At 36.8% G+C, this 23,566-nt stretch overlaps 1 protein-coding gene across 2 annotated transcripts in view; it reads right to left on the bottom strand.

Moving 5' to 3' along the window:
- Positions 1–23,257, bottom strand: part of NR3C2 (nuclear receptor subfamily 3 group C member 2) — a 305,523-nt gene extending 282,266 nt beyond the window's left edge. The window contains exons 1-2 of one of the 2 annotated variants that reach the window (XM_075198951.1): positions 22,537–23,257; positions 14,247–16,017 (exon numbers count right to left, since the gene is read on the bottom strand). In XM_075198951.1, the coding sequence (XP_075055052.1) occupies positions 14,247–16,015 (1,769 nt within the window). In that variant the 5' untranslated portion in view covers positions 16,016–16,017; positions 22,537–23,257. The remainder of the gene's footprint in view (positions 1–14,246; positions 16,018–22,536) is intronic. The other variant, XM_075198958.1, reaches the window with a different exon arrangement.
- Between the last annotated feature and the right edge of the window lie 309 nt (positions 23,258–23,566).

Raw genomic sequence — 23,566 nt, 5'->3', positions numbered from 1 at the left:
CATCATGACAATAAAAAGGGACTAGATAAAACCTACAATAGGGGTGTTCAATGTGGCTTGTTTGCTTTGCTGCCATTTTCTTTGTGCATTGAATCTGGAGAGTAACAAACAATATATCTAAGGTAAAGTTAAATGACATGTCAACCTAGAATAAAATTACCTCCTAATCCCCCTACCACCCTCCCAAATTATTGGGAGTCCATGTACATGACTTCCCCCATACTTTGGAAGACAGTTGCTCACCAACTTATCATGATAACTGCACTAAGGGCCAATTAGGATTCAGCTTGTTTAAAAAAAAAGCAGTACAGTGAGGCACTGGGGAAGAGGAAAGGGAGTAAATGTCCCTGAATCTGAGGGGCATCAATCCCAGTGGTTCTGGTAGTTTTGAACAAGGAATGTACCCATAGAAAATGTATCCTGGGTGGGCATCTCCTTTCAGTAAGCAGCAATATTAAAATACTAACAAAACAGAGGCTAGCGAGTAGTAGTAACGTCTTCACACATGTAGCAGATGTTGTCTAAGAAAGATTGTTACGGTACATTTGCATAGGTTCACCCCCAGTCTTAGAACAATTAACAATACCTTCTACATAATATTCTGCACTAATCCACTCTTCTGCTCAGTCTATATGTAGCCCTCATCTCATGAGGCTGAGAGGAATTTCCCCTCTTCTGCTGTCTAACATTCCTATCATTTCTTATGCTGCACATTTGTTACAACATGTTTAAACAATATGTCATTTCTATTCCAAACTCAGCTGTGGATCCCAAATATAATTTCCCTTTCTACAGCCTAAGAGCAAAGTAACATAATATATACAGATACGCCACCATGCCTCGGAGAAGGTATAGATGTAAAGTAGCGGACAGTAAGTAGGTTTGTAATTAATGTATATACCTCGGTAACTGCTATTGATTTTAAAGATCCAACTAGACAGTGATGCAACCATTATTTAGTGCCTATGTGTCCATTGTTATACACTTGCAACGTCAAACAATCTGTTATATTAAATACATATAATACATGTCAATGGACCAGAAAGTAATAGGAAACCGTTTCATAATCAGGGCATTCTGGCATTAGGAGGCACCAATTATTACTGTCCATCATTATTTGTATAGGACCAACATATTACACAAGGCTTTACAGAGAATGCTTAATCATTCACATCAGTCCCTGCCCTAGTGGAGATTACGGTAGAAGTTCTCTATCACAGCATGGTGGCTAAGTGGTTAGCACTTCTGCCTTACAGCACTGGGGTCATGAGTTCAATTCCCAACCATGGCCTTATCTGTGTGGAGTTTGTATGTTCTCCCCATGTTTGCGTGGGTTTCCTCCGGGTGCTCCGGTTTCTTCCCACACTCCAAAACATACTGGTAGGTTAATTGGCTGCTATCAAAAGTGTGTGAGAGTGTGTGTTAGGGAATTTAGACTGTAAGCTCTAATGGAGAAGGGACTGATGTGAGTGAGTTCTCTGTACAGCACTGGGGAATTAGTAGCGCTATATAAATAGTTGTTGATGATGATCACACAAACACACACACTAATATTAACCTATAAGTATGTTTTTGGACTGTGGGAAGAAACGGGAGCACCTGGCTGAAACTCGCGCAAACTTGGGACAATAGAACCCGCAACCATCAAGCAGTCACAAATGCGCAAATTCCTGACGTGCTTCAGCCAAGAAATGTGTTATAAGGGTAAAAGAAAGATGGCATGAGTACATTTTGTTTTCATAGAAGTTGTGTCCTTCATACTATAATTCACAAGCCTTTCTTAGCAGTAAATGTTGCTTTTACTGTGGTAGCACTTTGACTGTCATACAATACATGAGAAAAACAAAAAACATACAGTGCCTGCATTATCTTCCTGTATTGGCACTGAACAATAATTTGTAATGATCAGCTTATCTTCATAGTAAACTATGGTGCCTACAATGGGGTATATATTTTAGCCATGCTTAAAGAAAAAGTGTCAACTTTTTACTTCAGAAATTATATGATATACCATAGTCCTTAGTCTCAGCAGAGGACTGCACCATATACAAAGCACTTTGCTGTTCATTTACAGTATTATGAAAGAAGACTGTCACATAAGTATTGGCCATTTGTAAGGGCATATTCTGACAAACAAAAATATAAATGTTTTCCCTATATACATTATTGCATTAACATATCAGTAAGGTACACATGGGGGAATCTACCATGTAGCAGTCTGTTTTGCTGGCGTGCTTCTTTAAAAGCAGGTAATTAAACTACCATTTTCTCCTTGCTTGCTGTATTCTATCAAATATTGCCACATGAGCATGACTTACTTTACAATGGATGTAAGTAATATTAGTCTTCAAATGTCAGTTGTCTGCCGCAATATTTACCGTATGTCTAACAAGTGTGGGAATTCTTTGCAAAACCCGGTTTTCTTTGACCATTGTCAGTTCCTCGGATTTATCAGTCCTAAATATTTATTAACAAGAATTATTCATTAAACACATAGTAATGAGCGGAATGTATTCATACGTTATACAGAAAAAAATATGATTGACTGATGTTTATTCATCAGGCTGTATCCTTTAAATAATCCCATGGGACCATTGCACCAATAACAGATCTTAAGTGGTTTAAAGCATGTCACTAACAGAAAGTCATATCCTTATCATCCGTGAGTTCTGTAAACTTAATGCAGATGTCAAGACACAGTTCCCATTGAACCTGCTATTTATTTTTTTTAGTTTACCCAACTTGCAACGCTCTAATGTTCCAATTACTTTTATTCCCAAGCCACCCGTTTTTCTTGCTTCTATCCATCTGTTTTTCTGTAATGTTTCTCATTGGTGATCAAAAAGTTGTTGCAGCAAATTAAAAGTCATTGGCTGCTGAAATCACAGCCAATTTCAGCAGTCAATATAAATCACCCGGAATTCAATAATGCAATAACTGAAAACAATAGAATCAAATAGCTGGTAGACAATTTGCATTCAAAGTCAATTCAAATGAGTGCAAGCTTTGTGGCCAGGTAAACAAGTTGAGAACTTCTATGCGTTTACATAATCGCTCAATGTAAAAATCATCTGGGAAGTCTTCCATATTGCCAAGCACACTGCTACTACCTTTTAACTGACCTTACACACCCACCATGCAAAGCATTACTGTACCTCTGTCACCTCACAATAGACGCCATCTTTGTTACATACCAGTCTCAAACAAGTAAGAACAATAACATCAATCAAAGCATCTGAGCACAGAAGTGTCAGGGAATTTTACATTTACATGACCATAGTTCCTCAAGCAAAAATAAGCTACTAAAACAGACAATGTACAGCTTTGTTTCTAATTTAGATGGGTCTTTACTATATTCATGTTTTGCTTTAATACAATGGAGTAAATAAGCACTGAAGTTTCAGGAGACGGATGCATCATGGGTGGGAGGGGAGCTGCTGGAGCTGGGCATTAGGACTACTAATAAATATAACAATCTGACAGCTATACAAGCATAGCTGTTACCTTGGCTACAAAATACAATTTCAAACTTTTTTTGTACACAGTTTGGAATCAAAATAAAGAACCTGTCATTACAAGCCCAGAACCCTAAGGAAAACACCAGGCCACCTAAAGACTTTCCAATTAATCCATCTCTCATGAGGAATGAGGAAAATACGAACACATATTCCACTGTGCTTATATGTTTTTCTCATATTTAAACCTTTATTTTCTAAACAAATTAAGACACAAGCTTCAAATTGCTACTCTCATATTAGACAGTTTGAGAAATCTTCTAGGCTTACTCTCTGTACACTAGTCTGATGTAACACCATGTCTTATACCTAGTATGACTGTGTTACTATTGCATCATGTAGATGAATTACTGCATCACTTCCTACCATGAGGGCTGAGAGTAATATTTGTTTGACAAGCTCTTTTGTGAACTCTTTTTAAATAGAATATATTTATGCTGCAGGTGGGCAAGGTTGATGTTTAACCTAATGATGTTTATACTCTCATACTTCTGGCTACTCTCCTTCATGATGTCTACACTGCTCCTGCGATATTTGCTGTAGGTAAATAGAGCTCCAAATCACCCAGACCCCCACCCCATATTCCATTTACCTGAAATCATAACCTTCAGTGAACTCCACAATAGTCACTCCAAGTTTCTCTCCTGTCATCCAGTTTTCAGCTCTTTACGTCCTCCGATATTTCTCTACCTGACGTTGTAACCTCCACTATGTAATCCATGTTACCCTATTTTCTTGCTATTTATAATTCTACTCGCATTATGTCACCCCGGTTTCTGTAACACTATGTTACCTTCGTCTCTTCTCAGTCATTAGCACTATGTAATGTTACTTGGATTGTGTCTATCCTGTTTGTACTACTGCTCTGTACGGCGCTGTGGGATTTTGTGACATCCTATATATAATGTAATAATTGTGATCTTATCTGTGACAGAAGAAGAAAAGAAAAAAAGAAAGAAGAAGAAAGAAGAAAGAAGAAAGAAAGAAGAAAAAAAGAAGAAAAAGAAGATGATAAAAGTTCAGTGTATAGTTTCACAATAGTTTATGCTTAATCACATAGAAACTATTAAATAACAATAGACCCCATGTTCTATTTGGGGACCTAAAGGAATAGTCATCTTTATTAGATGATCTAAATTTGACATTTGCAACCAACTAACACCTACTATTTTCTATATCACAATAGTCAAGCCGCCTTGGCAAATGTACTCCTAAGTAAAGTATTTTATGTTTCTAGAGGTTAAACCTAGCTTATTATATTGATTTATTCCCTGTAAACAGATGCACACAGCATACAGGAACACTATAAACCCTGGAGGCACACTCATATCCTATATCTAGCAAAACATATTTAGATCATTTGCGTTTCAGACAGGTAGGAACAATGCATTTTTTATTTGTCGATACTGTAGGTTTAACTATTTTACTCCTCTACTCATCACCCCACCCCCATCACATTTTATTACTTTACAGCATGGTGAAACATCTTTTCTGTTGGAGCCGGCAAGGTTTTTCATTGCCTGAGTAATAATTAATCTAAACTTGATGACCGGAGAATTTTCACCCCTTCGTGACTAAGATCAAATTTCACTTTTGGGATGTGTCAGGGCAATAACTTTTTTATTTCTTAGTCGACCCAAACAAGTTTTACATAGTGTTTTGTCTGGGTATATAGGGCAATCTTTTGGTAGTAACTTGGAATCAATATATTTTTTATTTTATAAGCTTTCATAAGTAAAAACATGGAATAAACTATTTACTATGAGTGTTTTAGTAGTAACTGTCATGTAATTATGTCAGTCCCATTAAATTTACCTCACCATTTAGTCAGCTTAACAATACCAAACATGTATACATGTTATGGTGCCCAAAAAGTGCTCATTTAAGTATTAAAGAGTATTTTTTTGGAATTCAACATGTGCAAAAATCTTAACAGTGGGAATAAGCAGAGATAAGGCAGCAGGAGTAGACAGACACAAACTGGGGGATGGATCATATTTTGTGGGTCACATCCATTCTGCATTTATGCATTACTGCTCCTATATATTGAATGACAAGTACAGAAACAATGGGTTTTTGGTTTGTTAACGTACTGAATGAAATAAAAAAGGGGCATGTAAAGATATAGTCACGGTGTCTTAGTGGTTAGCACTTCTGCTTAACAGCACTGGGGCCATGAGTTCAATTCCCGACCATGGCCATATCTGTGTGGAGCTTGTATGTTCTCCCTGTGTTTGCGTGGGTTTCCTCCGGGTGCTCCAGTTTCCTCCTACATTCCAAAACATATCAAATTGACCCTGACTGGTAGTGTAATTGGCTGCTCTTAAACTGACCTTAGTCTGTGTGTGTGTGTGTGTGTGTGTGTGTGTGTGCGTATTTTGGGAAATTTAGACTGTAAGCTCCAATGCTGCAGGCAGTGATGTGAGCGAGTTCTCTGTACAGCGCTGTGGAATTAGTGGCTTTATATAAATAGCTGATGAGGATGATAGATAAACTGTACAATGGAGAAACTATTCTGGTTATGAAGCACTTATAGGGCTAACTGTGTAAGATGTAAATCCAACAACTGTGCACAGAACAGAAGTGAAGATGACGAAGGTTAAATAGTCAGAGTCAGGTCACTGATAAGGCACAGCTCACCAAGTTACAACCTCAAACAGTAACATTGGCATTTTCCTTTACAGCAGACCAGGAAAAATGAGTGCTAGAGAGGATTGGTCCTTTTATATAGATATAGACATGTGACATTTGTTTACCCTTGTTGAGTGGCTTCTTTACCCGCAATCCACTGTGGCCTGATTCTACAGGGAAATTTGGGCAAATTAGGTCGTATTCACTAAAAGTTATAAAGATAAAACTGATAGATCTGGTTGCTGTTTTTGGAGAAAAGTAACATTACCCTTAATTTTTATTTATATAGCGCCAGCATATTGCATAGTGCTTTATAATTGGGAATAAATACAGTAACAAAACAAGACGGGGTAATACAGACAGAGAGGTAATAGGGTCATGCTCACAAGTTGGAAGAATGTTTTGCAAGGAAAATCAGACTAGCTGCTGCGTGCAAAATAGCATGTAGGGGTGAGAGTCTGGTTCAGGAGAAGACCAGCAAGGATGGTATAGCAATATTCAAAGCAAGAGAGGATGAGTCCATGAATTAAAGTGTTTTGCAGTGTCTTGTGTGAAATATGTGCGTATTCTGGAAATGTTTCTTAGATGTATCTAACGAGATTTAAATACATATTGGATGGGGGGCACAAAGGTTAGTTCCAATATGTGGACTGGAAAGTGGTTTCAATAAGATAGATATAATGCTGGGTACACACTACAGATTTTTCCGACCAATGCGTTATCTACAACGATTGTACCAACGACTGAAAAAATAAAATAAAATAAGAAGTCCCGAGCAGCATACCGATTCATGCGTACACACTATACATGTTTTACCTGCAGATCTATGCTCTTCAACTGTCATAACCGTCGCTTGAAAAGATCATGAGCTCGATTTACTAAACTGTGGGTTTGAAAAAGTGGAGATGTTGCCTATAGCAACCAATCAGATTCTAGCTGTTATTTATTTAGTCTAACATCAAAATAACAGCTAGGAATCTGATTGGTTGCTATAGGCAACATCTCCACTTTTTCAAACCCGCAATTAGTAAATATACCCCCATGACTCTAAACTCTATGGAGATCCTGATTGTGAGTGCATACACACTGCAGAATTGGAAGGATGTTGTTCCATAGCTGAACAAGATTTATAGTTCTGCTGAACAATCAAATCATACGATGATCTGTGGTTTGGAACAATCCTTGTTTATTGCCGAAGCGTACACACTAATGCAATATCGAGCCAAATGGTCATTTATTGTTTGAATGACCCGATACTTGGCTGAAAACACTGTATTGTGTACCCAGGCTAAGTGTCTCACTTCTGGAGAGGCACAATAAAGGTCACTGTTTTCAGATGCATAGTTTTAAAAGCAGCTCTGACATTTTCCAACAGTATTTGGAAAATCACATCCAACCACAATTCATAAAACTGTTCCTTGTCACACAGCCAACCATGTAACTTATAAGAGAATTGAACCTGAACTAAGTTAAGCTTAGGTTGTTAATAAAACACGCAGTTCCCACTGACAAAACTCTTATTACGCAAATTGCTTGCATAATTACCAGCAAAATGTATTGAGTAGACCTATTAAGATGCTTACGTTACAATATTAGTATTTCTTTTTAAAACATCTGCAATCTTCTTTCCCAGGATACAGAAAGCAGGACATTGAATGGGAGTGAATGCTCATGTGTCATCTTGAAGTCTTCACCAACAGTTACTAAACAGATTTATTTAGAAGTTTCTCACACTGTGGAGTGCTTGGTTTAAATGCTTAGAGAGCTGCCTGTTGAAAGTGATGGACTGAGAGGGTTGTTATGGTTCATGAAAGATACCATACAGTGAGTTGTAAATGCTAGATTATGTCAGAGAAAAAAGTTACTTATAAAATACATTGCATAAAGCTCATGATATAAACAATTTACATATGTAAACAACATTTTAAATATAATATAGTGGTGCAAGTTTGTAGCAAAAATAAAAATCGTCCTTATGTCAGTAATTCTACATATGAGAAGATTTAATTATTAGAGGAAAAAGAACTGTTGCTAAAGCAACAAAGTCACATAAGGTAATTGACATTAAGTTCAATTAATAATATTATTTTTTTTTCATTTCCTTTTAAAAATAATAATGTTGTTATAGAATAAAACAGACTGCCTGATTAATGAAAACACCCTGCACTGTAGATTATTTAAGGGATAATGTACACTCTACAAGTACATTATAAGGGTATTAGCAGCCACCAATGGGCTCCATATATATTATATAAAAGGATGCCCGCATACAATGCCAGGGGGTTCACAACACATCCAAAAGTCACTAAATAAATGCTCTGAGAACTGAGGTATATGAAAAAGTCAAACACTGCAAGGGCATCACAAAAGGTAATATCACAGATATTACTGACAATATTAGAATGGATAAAATATTATTAGAATATTATGCATTCCATGATGAATGACAAGGTCATAGGCTTTCATGCCGGTCATGAAAACTATGGTCAATTCTAAAATGCTTATAATCTAAACAGTATGCAGAATATGCTATTCCATATGGTAGTAAATATTTGTTATATATCTATAAAATATTACTGCTTAATATGTATACACTAAAATACAACTATCAGAAAGCCAAAGAAAGAGTTTGAGTATCATCTGGGAGGGGTTTATGAAATAGTGGCAGAAAGGTAGGAGAACAAGATATATACATGAATGAAGGGGAGGAAGTCTGTTTTTTTGCCTAATGTAATAAAGCACCTTTTATTTAACTGTCTGATCCTGTCCATCTGTAGTTATGAAAAGACCCACATGGGTCACATGCTGAAGAACAGAGTTCTGTGGATAATGTATGTTACTTTATGAACAGAGGGAGCAATGTGGGAAGGAGACCACGGAAATGAGAAAATAGAAGGATTGTATGTCAGTTTTTGTTCTTTGTACAGTCACACACCCATATTTATTGTGTTGCAATGTAAGAGTATATAATTTATGTGCTATATGCTATTTCTTTCACATCTGAATTGGGTAATAGCTGCATAAAACATATTTTCTCTCATGTCAAAATATCACGGAGCTTCCTGGCAAAGATCTGGCATACACCATGGTCTGAAAGCTGACAGCTCAGGATACCAATCATTAGAACAAACTCTGAAACTCCAAATTTTCTAGGCAATCATTTCATATTCATTTAAACCTACAACTACATTTACACATTTTTCCTTTTGTAGTCACAAAAACAGCAGCAAAGTCATAATTATTGATCCTAGTGTAATTATTCAATACAGTAAAACTATGTAGCCAAGTACAGAGATTTGTTGCAACTATTCATGGTAGAATTTATGAAAATAGCACTTGGGAACAATAAATCAGAATGCAAGCATAATGATCATGCACTTTACACGCAATTTTGATCTGTTTTTATGTACTCTGTCTTATAAGTCTCCACTGACATGGACATTGAAGCAAAGCAAAATATACAATTATCCAACAGGACCTTTGCTACACATAGGAAAACTAGATATAAAATAATATCTGTATATCAGGTAACTTTTTTTTATAGCCACATATGTAGAGTTAAAATGTAATATGTAAACTAAAAATATTTCAGAATGATTTAGAAAATATTATTTTGTACTTTTTACAATGTCAGTCTTAAAAAAAAAAAAAAAAAGAATGTTAAAATATTCATGTCACAGAATTGTTTAGATGCTGCACTATACATAAGAAGGGCAGCAGCCTTTATAAAAGAAATGTTATCGATAAGACAGTTTCTCTTAATTTGACTATGGAATATTGATTGAACTCTATGGGGTTTCTCACTTTTCTTTATTTTTTTTTTTTTTTTAAATACGTTTTATTAATAACATCTGATCTTAAACAGCATTACAAAATATAAAACTCTTGAAAGGTACAGTAGTGAGACAATAAATGCAAGTACAAATTTAACAATGTGTATGAAACACTCTCACAGTGCTTTTACAAAACAAATTCGGCTTCATATGCGCATGGTACCATGACGATGTTATTTTGTTTTAACTTATACAAATAAAAGGAAAAATATAAAGAAGGGGGAGTAAGAGGGGGGGGGGGTATGGGGCAAAAAAGGGGGAAGGGAAAGAGCAGATGGGAAGGGGGGAAGGAATTCACGCTTTATGTTTTTAGCAGAAGGTAATCTGGGATTTCAAGTAACAAATAACTTTTCTTTTTACATGATAAATGTTTACCAAGTGTGTCCACATGTACTAAGCACCAGTGAAATAAAATAAATGTATTTAATCAAGTACCCCCTTCATCGGATTACATTTTATTCTATGCAATTTCTTGTGTGTTTACTAGTTTTAAAAATACCCACTTTTATTACTATGTTTTATAACTTACTTATAAATGTAATTTTATTTAGCGGCACTGAAACTCCTTTTGGGTCTTACCTATAACACAAGTTGAGAATCTAGGATATAGGGAATTTCTAAAAATAGATGGGAAAACATTCCAGAAATATACATTTCAGATACACAAGGCAAATGATATTAAAGAGTTAGTTTAACTCATTACAACAATCTCAACCCGCTTATAAAATGTTGTCCTACATCTATTTAACTCAATAAATATATGCGTGATCACTCAAAGTCACTAATAGTTATTTTAGACCAACGAGGCAAATTATTGTGAAGCACGGAGTACACCCTCCCAGCACCATCTGGATCTAGTGCTAGTTGTGAAGTGGGCTCTTTGCAATGTATTGGGATATGTCAAGAAAAACATGGTTCCAAAGGCTGCACATGAATCCCTTCTTCAGGTGTTAACGAGGTACATTTATTCATACATGGTGGAGATAAAATAAATTGACAATCTCTCTATTATTCCATTGACAGCGTTACTTGGTACCCCAGATAAAAGTTTAAGAGAACAGCAGTAAACTGGTGGACTGGTGGTCGTGTAATACAAAAATGTTTGTTCAGGACATATATGTAATTCACAGTACATATACTGTGAATTATATGAATTATACTACAGCTTAACTCTGCAAGTTATTGTTGAGATATTGGTAGATTCTCAAAAATGTCACTTCTCAACAAAAATTATATGTTACTGTAATAAAACACCACTAACTGTAAGAAAACCATGTGCTTATTATCTTAAGCACACTCCCAGCTAATTTTCTATTGTTTTGTAATTCCTTAATTTACTTTTAATTTTTCTTTAATATATGTTATATTAACTGATTAAGGTAGTTTGTTTTATTTGATGTACATATATAAAACTACTCACCAATTACAAGTTATACATTGAAAAGTTAAACATAAAACTCTTGATAACCTCTCTGACACAAATTACATAGAGGTAATGCACGCTATAAATGCTTCATAAACTGAACGTCATATGAGGTGATCCTGGTGGCCTGATGTCACGCACTAGATGTGTGGGGTGTGTTTAATGATGACTTGTTGAGCTATGGTTTATATATCATTTTATGTAAATATTAACACATTTATGTTAAGTTTCTATGAGTAAAAACAAAGGCTTAGTATTATCACAACAGACTTTGCTGACTTGTTACAATGCTACTACCAAAGCACTAAAGGCAAGGGGTCAAAAAAAGGGGGTAGATATCTTGCCACGTTCATAGTCTAAATTAGTACATTTGTGTATATATACTAGAGGAAAAAATGTTAAGAAAAAGATACTAAGATCAACATCTATGAATATTCAACACCACAATAGTTCTATTACTTCCATAATCCATCGCTCACTATATAGCTCCAGGAGGCCTCCATTCCCCTCTTTTCACCATGACACCAGTCTCATGTAGCCCCTGTACTCACTAACATAATCACAGGAGAACACAGATCACTGCCTCCCACAAGATCACAACCTTTATCTATATGATTTGATTGGCCACAGGTCATTCTGTTACACTGTGCAGCAGAGGGCAGCCAGACAAGAAAGATGAAGTACAATGACTACAATAAGGAGCTCCTAATAACTTAAGTGAGGATGTAAAAAAATAATAATATAAAAAAATAAAATACAAAACTCAGTTTGTGTGTAGATGACCTTGTTTTCAACTCTCCGGTACATGTTTTTGTAAAGTAAGCCTAAAAAATAAAATAAAAAAAATGCATGAACATAGCACACAATGTGTGGCCAGCGTGGAGGCTTAGTGGTTAGCTCTTCTGCCTCACAGCACTGGGGTCATAAATTCGATCCCAGACCATGGCCTTATCTGTGTGGAGTTTGTGTGTTCTCCCTGTGTTTGGGTTTCCTCCGGGTACTCTGGTTTCCTCCCACACTCCAAAAAAATACTAGCAGGTTAATTGACTGCTCTTAAATTGACCTTAGTCTCTCTCGGTCTGTGTGCAAGTGTATTAGGGAATTTAGACTGTAAGCTCCAAAGGGGCAGGCACTGATGTGAGTAAGTTCTCTGTACAGCGCTCCGAAACTAGTGGCGCTATATAAATAGCTGCTGCTGATAATGATGATGATGCTCATCAACACTGTGGAAATTTCTATTTCTTCCATTTTCATGTGGTCAAAAGGCAGAAAAATAGTTTGAGCACAGAGGTCACACACCGCTACGCTCTTTCTAAGGCCTCGCCATAGTTATCCAAAAGTAAGAAGTCCATACATTTGTTAAGAAAAAATAATAATTAACAACTCTTTAAGGATATGCAAATTGCTAAAAATAGCTTTCGCTGAGGGGCATATATTTTTCTTACAGATATCTACTAAAGGATGCCCAGCGTAACATACTAACATACTATGTGCCCTGCATTGACCACCATATGTACAGGCCGTGATGGTCAGCAGTTCATATAGCCCATGAAGACTACTCACTCTAAAACTAGTGTTGTTCCTCTTTCACAAAGTCACCTCCAGGACAAACAACTTATCAATGAAGGCACCAGCCTGGGGCTCAATGAAACGTAATGATGGTCTTTTTAAATCAAATGTCAATGTATCAGTTATATGAGGGTAGGCACGTAGGGTTTGACACATTATTTGAGGCAGCCACATGTAACACAACTGCCTATTAAATGTCCCTTCCTGCCTCCTCTGCATGAAACTGTCCTGCGTAGCTGCCCATGGCAGTCCAGTCACCACATGTCTAGGCACCTTCAGCCATCTTGTAAACAGACAACTGGCATGTCATATTAGGTGCTAACATCCACTGCATGGTCAACATCATGCCAACTTGGCTTTAATGCCTATTCATCACACATCCATCTTCACACCACATAACACTACTGTTAGAAATATCTGTTCTAGAATTAGTCAAAGAATAAAAATCAACTTTTGTTGTTTTATTACTAAACAACACCAATCATCACAAGCTGGTTTCAGAGCAGTACAAAATGGATCTACAACAAAATCTATGGAATTCTATATTTTTTTTATGTTATGTTATGTTTTTATGTGTGTATATGTGTGAGTTACAAGGATATATGAGTAATCATCAATAAAGCATATAGAAAGGTATGAAGCCAAAGGTCAAGTTAAAAATCCGTATAAATCATGATATATGAAGAGTTTGGTGCAAAGCAAAAGGGAGATGGACATTATTAACATATATACTATTATACATATAATAGTATGACTTGTATATTACAATCATATATTTCACAGCTCATGGTGTCAGAATATGTAAAATTAAAAAATACAAGTCTTGACATTGGCCGTGTGAGTGTGCAATATTTCTGTGAGTGGGTAATTTTAGTGTTTTACAGGTACTAGGATATCTACAGCATAAATTAAACCATCAATAGAGCACATTCAATACGTGTAGATCAGAAATGGCACATCAGATCATTGAAATCAATGAAAGCATGTATACATGATCAAAAATGCCTTTAAAACTAAAATATACTTGTCCAATGCTGTTATATACAGCAACACACAAGTTTTAGACATAAAAAATAAATAAAAAAGAGCAACAAATTGAAAAGGAATATAGCATAAAATAAAAAACACAACACACAAATAACACCTACAAGATTTCTAAATATATATCACACCCACGAATTTTCTGACTGACGCTCTTGTTTAACTATGTGGCAATTATAGTCTTGTGCCATTCACTGTCTGGTGCATTCACAACGTGATCACTTTCTTACTCACCTTGACACGTTCTCTGGAATGTATCCTGGACCTGGAAAACCATCATTTCTTCTGGATGACAATGAGCTCTGAGACAATTCAGAATGTGTTTTCCAAGTGTCGACCAATGAGCCAACTTGAGGGAACGAACTCAAATGTTGGAAAGGCTGCTCTCTATTGACAGGGCGTGACAATGAGATAGTGCCTTGTGCTCCAATCCTATAATGAAATGACTGTCCAACTGTGTTAACACCAACAATAGCTGAGGAAGGCATAGTGCTCTCTGGGTAAAAACTGCTATCATCAGCCTCTTGTTTAATCCCCATGGAGATGCCTTGATTAGAAAATCCATTACCATCACAACTGCCTACAAATGACGAAACAGGTGGTCCAAGAATTCCAGACAGGGAATAGTAATCTTTATCATCCATGAAGGTAAAGTATGAGCTTTCCATAAATGGAAACGGATTCCCTGATTGGGTGCCTTTAAAGAAAGGATTAGAACAAAAGTTTTTACCTGGCTCTTGCTTTACGGAGACTGGAAAAGTTGTATCAGAACCAACCTTACTGCAATCTCCAAAACAGGAGTCAATAAAAGTCCCATCTGGGTCTGGCTTAATAAACTTTACCAAAGTATTTGTACTACTGTCAGTAATTTCATTCTCCATTGATTCCATTTTGGGGAATAAGAGCTGCTGAGCTCCTTTGTCTTTTGTTTCTGTAGTAATATTGGCATCAGTTCTACATTCTGTAGGCAGGATCGCAGAGGAAAATCCCAAAGTGTTGCTTGCTGGACTACAGATAGAAGACCCCATAGAACTTGCAGCAGGACTAGAAATAGTGGACCTGTTATTGGCATTGGAAGGACTGGAGAGAGAGCATCTTGTGTTTATATTCCCAGGACTAGCTACATTAGGTCTCACTGCAATATTGATAGGACTTGATACTGGGGATTTTATACTGCAGTGACTTGGTGGGCTGGAAATAGGTGATCTTAAACTACTTAACGGGCTTGACAAGGGGGACTCCACCGTGCTTGCGTGTGCAGGACTCTGGGAAATAGGACACCTATTATCAATATTTGGTGAGCACGAAACAGACGTTCCTTGGTTAACTGGACTATGTACTGTTAAATTTCCAAAGTTGGTGGAACAAGTAGTTGAAGAAACAGAGTCAATTCCAGGGGGGCTGCAAACAGAGTGCACCATAGCAGAAGGGCTACTTGTCGAACTTTTCTCATTGCAGGATGAGGGGCTCCGTAAAATGTTACTGTTTAATTTACCATTCATGGAATTGTCAGTTTTCAATACAGAATTTACAGATTGATTTTGGCAATCTAATGAAAAAGTGCCACAAGCGTTCTGCTTGTAAAATTTAACAAGGTGCTCCATATTTTGATAAATATTTCCAGGACGAATCACCCCTTGCTGATTCTGCTGCTCATATGCAAAATCGGCATCCCGCACAGAATCCATATACAATCCCATGGACTCAGCTACAGTCGCAGAGAGTTCTTTTGACTCCAGTTCAGGCTTAAGCTCCTGTGGTAGAACACCAGACTGATTACTTTCTTGCTGAAGGCATGGGAGGAGATCTTGCTTATTTTTACCCTCTCTGTCGGTGACATTCTGTGAGAAATCCCCGGGTGCGCAGCTTGCGCTTACAATTTCCATGTAAGAAGTATCAGAAGTCTGCTGCCTGGAAGATGAGAATTCCATGGACTGTGGCACCTGACTCCATCGCTTCTCCATATCTCCTTCCTGGAAGCTGTGATAGCCTTTGGTTTCCATACCTGGAAAAAGTAATAAAAAATGTCAATATTCAATCTTCACAGAGTAAAGGACGGTTTTGACTCTTTACCCATAGCCATCAAGACTGCAGTATTTATTCTGCATTACATACTATAATGAATGAATTAATAAATGGTATGTATATTATGTACAGTGTAACCTTAGATGGCTTACTAATACTGTTGGTATATGTAGTGTGTTATTTTTAATTGGCAAATGAAAGTATGCTTAACTGCATTGAGTTATGTGTGAATATAAAATATTATCTCATACATATTTACAGATTTTTTACATTTTAATATTCTTCCTTCGTGACATTGGCAAAAAACTATTTGGCCATATGCTGTAGGACAATCGGTGAGAACATAGTTCCCAAAGAATGCATTCAGTCCTTCACAACCAACAAGTTAATGCTAATATCTTGACCAATCACGGCAAAGATTTTCATTGACAAAAGCTGCACCTTGATGTTGCTGTTCAAAGATCTCATAGTGAATAGATATTATATTTTCAACAAACTGAAGGCAGTTACCTAAGCGATTTCATTGATATAATTTATACACACCAAGAATATATGTTGATAGCGAGCCAGATTATACAAATTAAATATTGATAATGTAATTGGGCTGTTTTAAAAGAGATGTTACACAAAGCAATAACTTCCAAAGCATGTAGTATGGCACGTCCCCATTTACATACATGAATGTAAACCTGCAGAATTCATAGTGATGCTTTAATGGGTAGTTATAGGGGAACAAATAAGTTATCCATTTCCTGTTAATACATTTTATACCACTATAAATATGAATTGAGAATTGCACCCAGCTGTGCTATTCTGCAGCATATGTCCCAAACACATTGTGCAGTGCAGATTTAACAACCTAATGTATAAACAAATCTGGATCCAGAAGAGAATTATTTGTGAAGTTAGTACATGATATTTAACGTCTTACACAAGTCTCGATGCAACATCACTAGTTGGTGTGCAAGAGCCAGCCATTAGCAATGGACGAAATGTATGCATTGCAACTTGTTTTTGGATTACAGACAGAAGGGGTAGGGCAACAGATAAACAATCAGCCATGTATTTGCTACTAACAAGATAGTACCTGTGCAAAAGCGAAATACATTTTTTTTTATAATATATATATATATATATATATATATATATATATATATATATATATATATATATATTGGGAAAGGAACACGGGTGTGTTCTTCATGCAAAACACAGGCAATATTTTCTCTTCAATGAACAAAATTAATATTTGCACTCCTTACAATGCTACAGGTTTTTCCCACAAGTGAAAGTTTTACCCTTTAGTTGGATTTGATCTAAATGATGCATTTTACACATAAATCCACGTGCATGTGTATATTTGGTGCATTTTTCATGTGTTGAGCTGAACCCTACAACTGAATGGAGAAATGTAACAGATGGAAAATGTCACATTCTGCAATATAAAAAAAAGAGAAACACAAAACACTATACTTACAGAACAAAGGTGGGACAATGTCAAATAAATACATTGAAATTTGCATTAGCTTTTCATCCAGTTATCAAGTTAAATAATAAACAACAAATAGAAATTGCAAACAGGTACACAGACATACAAATATGCCAAATAAAGTACAGAATGAATTAAATTATATTATATCAAAATAGCAATGTATTATCTATTCGGACCAATATTCATTATGTAGCACTTAACCTCATGCATCAAACTCCTATTGTCCCATAAATTATAAGCTTGTGAGCAGGGCCCTCTTACATCTTATCTGTCTGTATTACCCAGTATTGTTTTATTACTGTGTTTGTTTGCAATTGGAAAGCTCTACAGAATTTGCTGGCGCTATATAAATAAATGTTGATGATGATGATGATCTATCAATTAATGAGACATTAGGAAAACATTCAATAAAATAAAAATTATCAGACTAAATATGCGGGTCAATAAAATTACCTTGGCAACTGAGCTAGTGCATCTCCCCTTTCCAAGCCAATGAGCAGGGCAGGGACATGCAAGTGAACCAGAAAACCATAAAGAACTATTAGTGATGTCTTTCTGTTTGTTCTTCTTTTATTTTGCCTGACTGTCCTTTATACAGTATTTCATGTATAACCACCATTCAGGTAAAGCAAAAATATGATTATGCCGTTGAGGCGCTATGTTAATTCACAAGACTTTACTGGCCTTTAACCTGCTATTTAGCTATGTTAATTTTTAATTGTTGGATAGAACTACATTATCCCTTTTCCTCCTTAATCTCAATGTACTAGATTGTACATTTGTTAAACTCTTTGCTGCAAATCGCTGGGCACCTGTATAATCCACTCCAAATGGCGTCAGCAATGGGATGAGTCTATGAGCTGTTTGGGGGTGTAATTCCATTATTTTCTGCAGTCCGAAAGGAAAAATGAGTGCCAGACTGAATGGTAAGTATGATCAACCCCTGGCAGAGGCACACTAGTCATGTGTGGCGAGCCTGCTTGTCAAGTGACAGTTTGTAGTTCACATGAAAACATGTAGAACATAAACTCTTTATTGTAAGCAAGGTTATTGCTTGTGAAGACGTTTCACTTTTCTATGCAACTTTTAAGAATTGTGTGATCTAACCACTACAAAGCAACATGCTGTGAAATATTAGACAAGTGACAGTAAAGTGTCACCTGAAAAAGATTGATGAAGCAGAATAATTAAAACTGCATCATTTACTACGTGGGATTTAGAAATAGCATTACGCTTTGTCATTTCTTAGCTGTAGGATGTTTAAAATAAACTAACTTTTTCTTATATTTGTTGCTGTGGTTCTTCCTCCACAAATTGAAGTGCAGTGTTGGAAAATGTTTTCTTGCCTTACTGAAAGGTACAGTTATTCCAGCAGTCAATATTTCGGCCCAAATGCAGGGCCCTGTTTTGAAAAACATGTTTTTATTTTTTATTTTTTTGTATTGGTTTTGATGGATTTCAATGTCATGCTATAAATAGCAAACAGTGTCTCAAACTCTAATTTACATTTTAAATAAAGGGGTAAATGTATCAAGCTGAGAGTTTTCCAACAGGTTTTAAAAGTGGAGATGTTGCCTATAGCAACAAATCAGATTCTAGCTATTGCTTTCTAGAATTTACTAAATAAATGATAACTAGAATCTGATTGGTTGCTATAGGCAACATCTCCACTTTTTTTAAACCCACCAGAAACTTGCAGTTTGATCAATTTAGCCAAAAGTGTTACCTAAGATTACAAAGACATTTTAAAAACAAGTTACATATTTTTTTAAATAATACATTTTTAAAATATAAACTTTTTCATATTCATACTGCCGTTTGCACTTGATGACTGAATGTAACATTAAAAACTGTAAATCATAAAGCTGTCATATGGAACACCATATATCTCTGTGATAAATGACCGAGTGGAGCACTTATTAGGTCTGCCATTTGCACCTGTTCCCTACCTGCATTAATTCCTACTTTGCATTTTTCCTCCCTCGTCTCCCTCCTAATTTATCTGATTTCCTATACCCTCCAGGTGCAGCAGTAGAGAGAGATTAGCACCAGTTTGTAAACATCAAAGCTGGCATGTAGTCTGTTTCTGCATAAAACTAAATAGCAGTGAAGCTTGGCTAGAGAAAAGTGTCCATTAAAGTACTACATCAATTCACGCATGTTGCTGCTCAACAATTGTAATTAGTTTCTGAGGACAACAACCCTCTTTTTTGTAACTGCTTAAAAGTTCAGACCCCATCACAAAGTATATAAGTGGTTAAACACAATGTCTGTACATGGCAAGTGCTGGATGGACACTGCCCTGCTCCTCTCTGGTTGACACTCCTTCAGTGCTCCCAGGCATCTCACTGGCTCAGCTGACCTGTCAGTTATGAGGAGGGTGGCATGACTGATATTAAGTTGCTGCGACACAAATGCTAACCCTTTAGATACTGAAGGAGAGCACTGGAGAGACATTACCAATTTTACTCTGCTGCCAAGTAGGTAGAATATGTAAAAATAGGGAATCTACAACGTTACACTGCCCTAGCAATAATGCACATATGTAGTAGTATTTAGCTTTTAAAAACTGATAATGTTACAGGTGAATAAACTTGCTGAACACACGCCCATAACAATTTTACGCACAAATGTATGTACTATCTTTTTAAGACTTCCCCCCCCCTTCACAGATATACATGCCCTATTATTTGAAATAAAACAAAGTTATGTAATCAGTTAACTACACAAGTTGTACCAATAACACCATTCTAGATAAATTACCAATAAAATACAAATAACATTTTTTGTGCTACAAATATTGTTTTTACATTAATTGATACGTATTTACCAGATAGCTTGTTTGGAGTGCTTTTAATTACATGCTCATTTGGATATGCAACCCCATCTGCCAATTGCATTCTAATAAGCTTTGATATATAATTATTTCTCTACCGGAAATAAAATCACTCTTGCTATCTCATCAGTATATATCCTCAATAGACATGGGATGTAATATTCATAAATACTTGTTACCACCCATCGCACACCTGAGAAATAATTTCAACATAGTACAACATTTACTGCAAGGCAGAGCAGGTTATTGGAAGGTTATTTGGACATACACTACTGAGCAATCAGGTATAGCAAGAAATGTAAAAGGTCAAAGATGATTAAACTGAAAACGCTGACAATCTCTAGGAGACTGTGCTATAAGCTCCACCAGCACCACAGTGAGCCATACAGGCCTACAGCCATTTGGCAAGCAGCCTGGTGCTCCATGTGGTTTATTCAGCATTACCTGGCGAGGCAGCATTATCTATCAAGTTCAAACCCACTCTGTACTTGCTTGGAATAATGCATGATATACAGGTATATGGAGAACTGGAAATTTCCACCTGTTGACAACCCAGGGATATTTATGTAAGTATTAAAATATATATTGGGCTAACTTGTGGCACTTTCACACTGGCTGGTACAAATATACACTTTGATAATGTTCCCGATACAATGGCACATCATACTCAAGGTCAGAGATTCTCAACATTTGTTTATCATATAATGATATAATGAATAGGTACCACAAGGAAATCATAAAGCATATACATTTAACCCAAGGACTCCAAGCGTATATATTTAAAAAAAAAAATCCAAGAAATCTCTTGAATCTTTGGTTGTTAAAAAAAATAAAAAAATATATACTCATTTTAGTTTATTTTGAAAATGCTTTATTCATTCCTTACAAATTAAATAATTGGTTATTGTAACAGGTGGAAGTACCTCTTTAATGTGTCTGACATACCCCAGAGATAGAGCACACATGAATGTTTTCATTCAAAATGTCAGAATGTAGCGATCACAGTAGCAAAGTGAATATCTGTCATGGAAAGTTACATTTAATTGCATGTCAATGGTACTGTACATGCATGGAAGTGACTGAGTCATAGGTATTTATATTCATACTGTATCTGAAGAGGCGGTGACTGCTCTGTGAAAAAGTTCATATTGAAATATTCATATTGGCTGTACACTGTTTCCAAACTACACACATAATAGCACTATAGATTATCTACATATTATTTTGTTACAGTGGGTTTTGCAATAGATTTCTTTTTTTTGGGGGGGGATGAGGGTTTATACTACAAAAGAAAACACCTTAAACTTGCCACTGCTCTACCAAATTAATTGTTAGAAGCCAACCAGTCCTCAGCAACACACATAAATAGTCTGTAAAGTATAGAAATAGTAAAAACCAAAAGTCACACTCAAAAAGAAACGACAATGTGACAGAAACAAAACAATTAAAGGGAAGATGAGAAATAATCCACAATCAATGAAAAGGGGTGCATTAAAATACTTTTACATATACCATTTGATGTCCATTACATTAATCATTATGCATGCTTTGTTGATAGATAGAGATATATATATATATATATATATATATATATATATATATATATATATATATATATATATGGTATTGTAGACATATTAATGTATATTGCAAATGTGAGCAGCTCCACGGGGAATGCTGGGTTGAAGCAAAGCAGTTGTCGTCAAAGTGTAGAAAAAAGACACTTATGTAGCCTTGCAAAATGCATTGCAGCCTGCAGCGATATATGTTGTCTGACTGTGAGTTATCGCTATAATGTTGCCAATAATGTCATATGTATTTGGTGACCAACACCCCCACCCACCTCCCCCCTCCTTATAGACCATGAGATGGACAGATGACAAGTGCTGATCATGCGTGTGCATGTGGAAAGTAACATAAAACACTACCTACATACAGTAACCCCTCCAAGGCAGGTATGCAGCACATAGACCTGTACAAGGAGACGTGCGGAGAACGAGGACCGAGAGTTTGACGTTAGTTTCGGCAAGACAGGGGAGTATGTGCAGCCCAGCTACGGCCATGTAACGAGTTAATAGTCTGGTCTGGTGGCTGGGATCCTGCGTGGACTTTGCACTATTGCATTTCCAGGCGGAAACGAGCCATACACACAGTGTCCATTTCTCACTCACCTTTCTTATGACATGGTAGGCGGGTGACGAGGAGCTTCTCCCTCTTGCCAGATTTCGAAAGAACAGTTTTACGATCGAGACTATTGTACACAATGATCCGTGAGGTCCAAAGGGAAAGAATCTCCCCCAAAACTGAATGCAATCCCGAAACGCAGAGGCTGCCGATCACTGACCCAAATAATGCTCTTCAGTAGATGACAGCTCCACAAACGTGTCCAGTCACACCCTCTAAAAACAGCCAGCCACAGCCTGGGGACCCGGGGTGTCTGGAATAAGGTCACCACATACAACTTCTCATTGCCCCTAGTAAACTCCGGGGGGCTTTAGCAGAGTTGTAAAACTTTTCCTCGGATTTCTCCCTTTTCCTCAGTCAGCCCTGTCCGTTCATTCCTGCGCGTCCAGCTGGTCACATCTCCTCCGTCCCCGGGGCACGGCTGCTGGCGGCGTCTAGCTCCTGCTGTGGATGGCAGCCTGCTGGGCTGTGTACGCGGCTCTGGACGCGCTGTCTAGTCCCGGTGAGTGTCTACGCTGACAGACAGGCACGGTGCAGCCCGGCCACTAGTTGTGCAGCAGCAGCAGCTGAGTGACAGGCAGACTGAGCACGGTGCTGGCTGGTTCACATGCAGAGAAAGGAAGGACCTGTGATGTGTGACTTCAGCAGGTCACCTGACTGGAGTCACATGGTGCACTGAGCTCCCAGTCTGTCTTGCAGTGTGTGCTGTGTCTGATGCAGGCAGTAGGTAGGATCAGTGATGTTGTCTCCAGCGCAGGATTGTAATACTGTACTTTCCTTCATAAAGCTCATGTATGTGCTGGTGGAGAGTCTCAAATAACATAACATTGTATCAATGGCAGTCCACCAGGAAGAGCAATAGATCTTCTATTGCTATAGTCAGGTGTAAAAGAAAATAACAGGATTGAATAATATTGTTACGTTAATAACTCAATCACGCAACAAGTTACTGTAAAAAGAGCCATCATCGAAATTAAAAATACAAAAAAAAACCCATAATAATGCTAATAAAAAACC

This window comes from Mixophyes fleayi, chromosome 1 (genome assembly GCF_038048845.1).
Source record: "Mixophyes fleayi isolate aMixFle1 chromosome 1, aMixFle1.hap1, whole genome shotgun sequence".
Taxonomy (NCBI): domain Eukaryota; kingdom Metazoa; phylum Chordata; class Amphibia; order Anura; family Limnodynastidae; genus Mixophyes; species Mixophyes fleayi.
The sequence above is the reverse complement of the archived record's forward strand: the minus strand, read 5'-3'. Positions and strand labels throughout refer to the sequence as shown.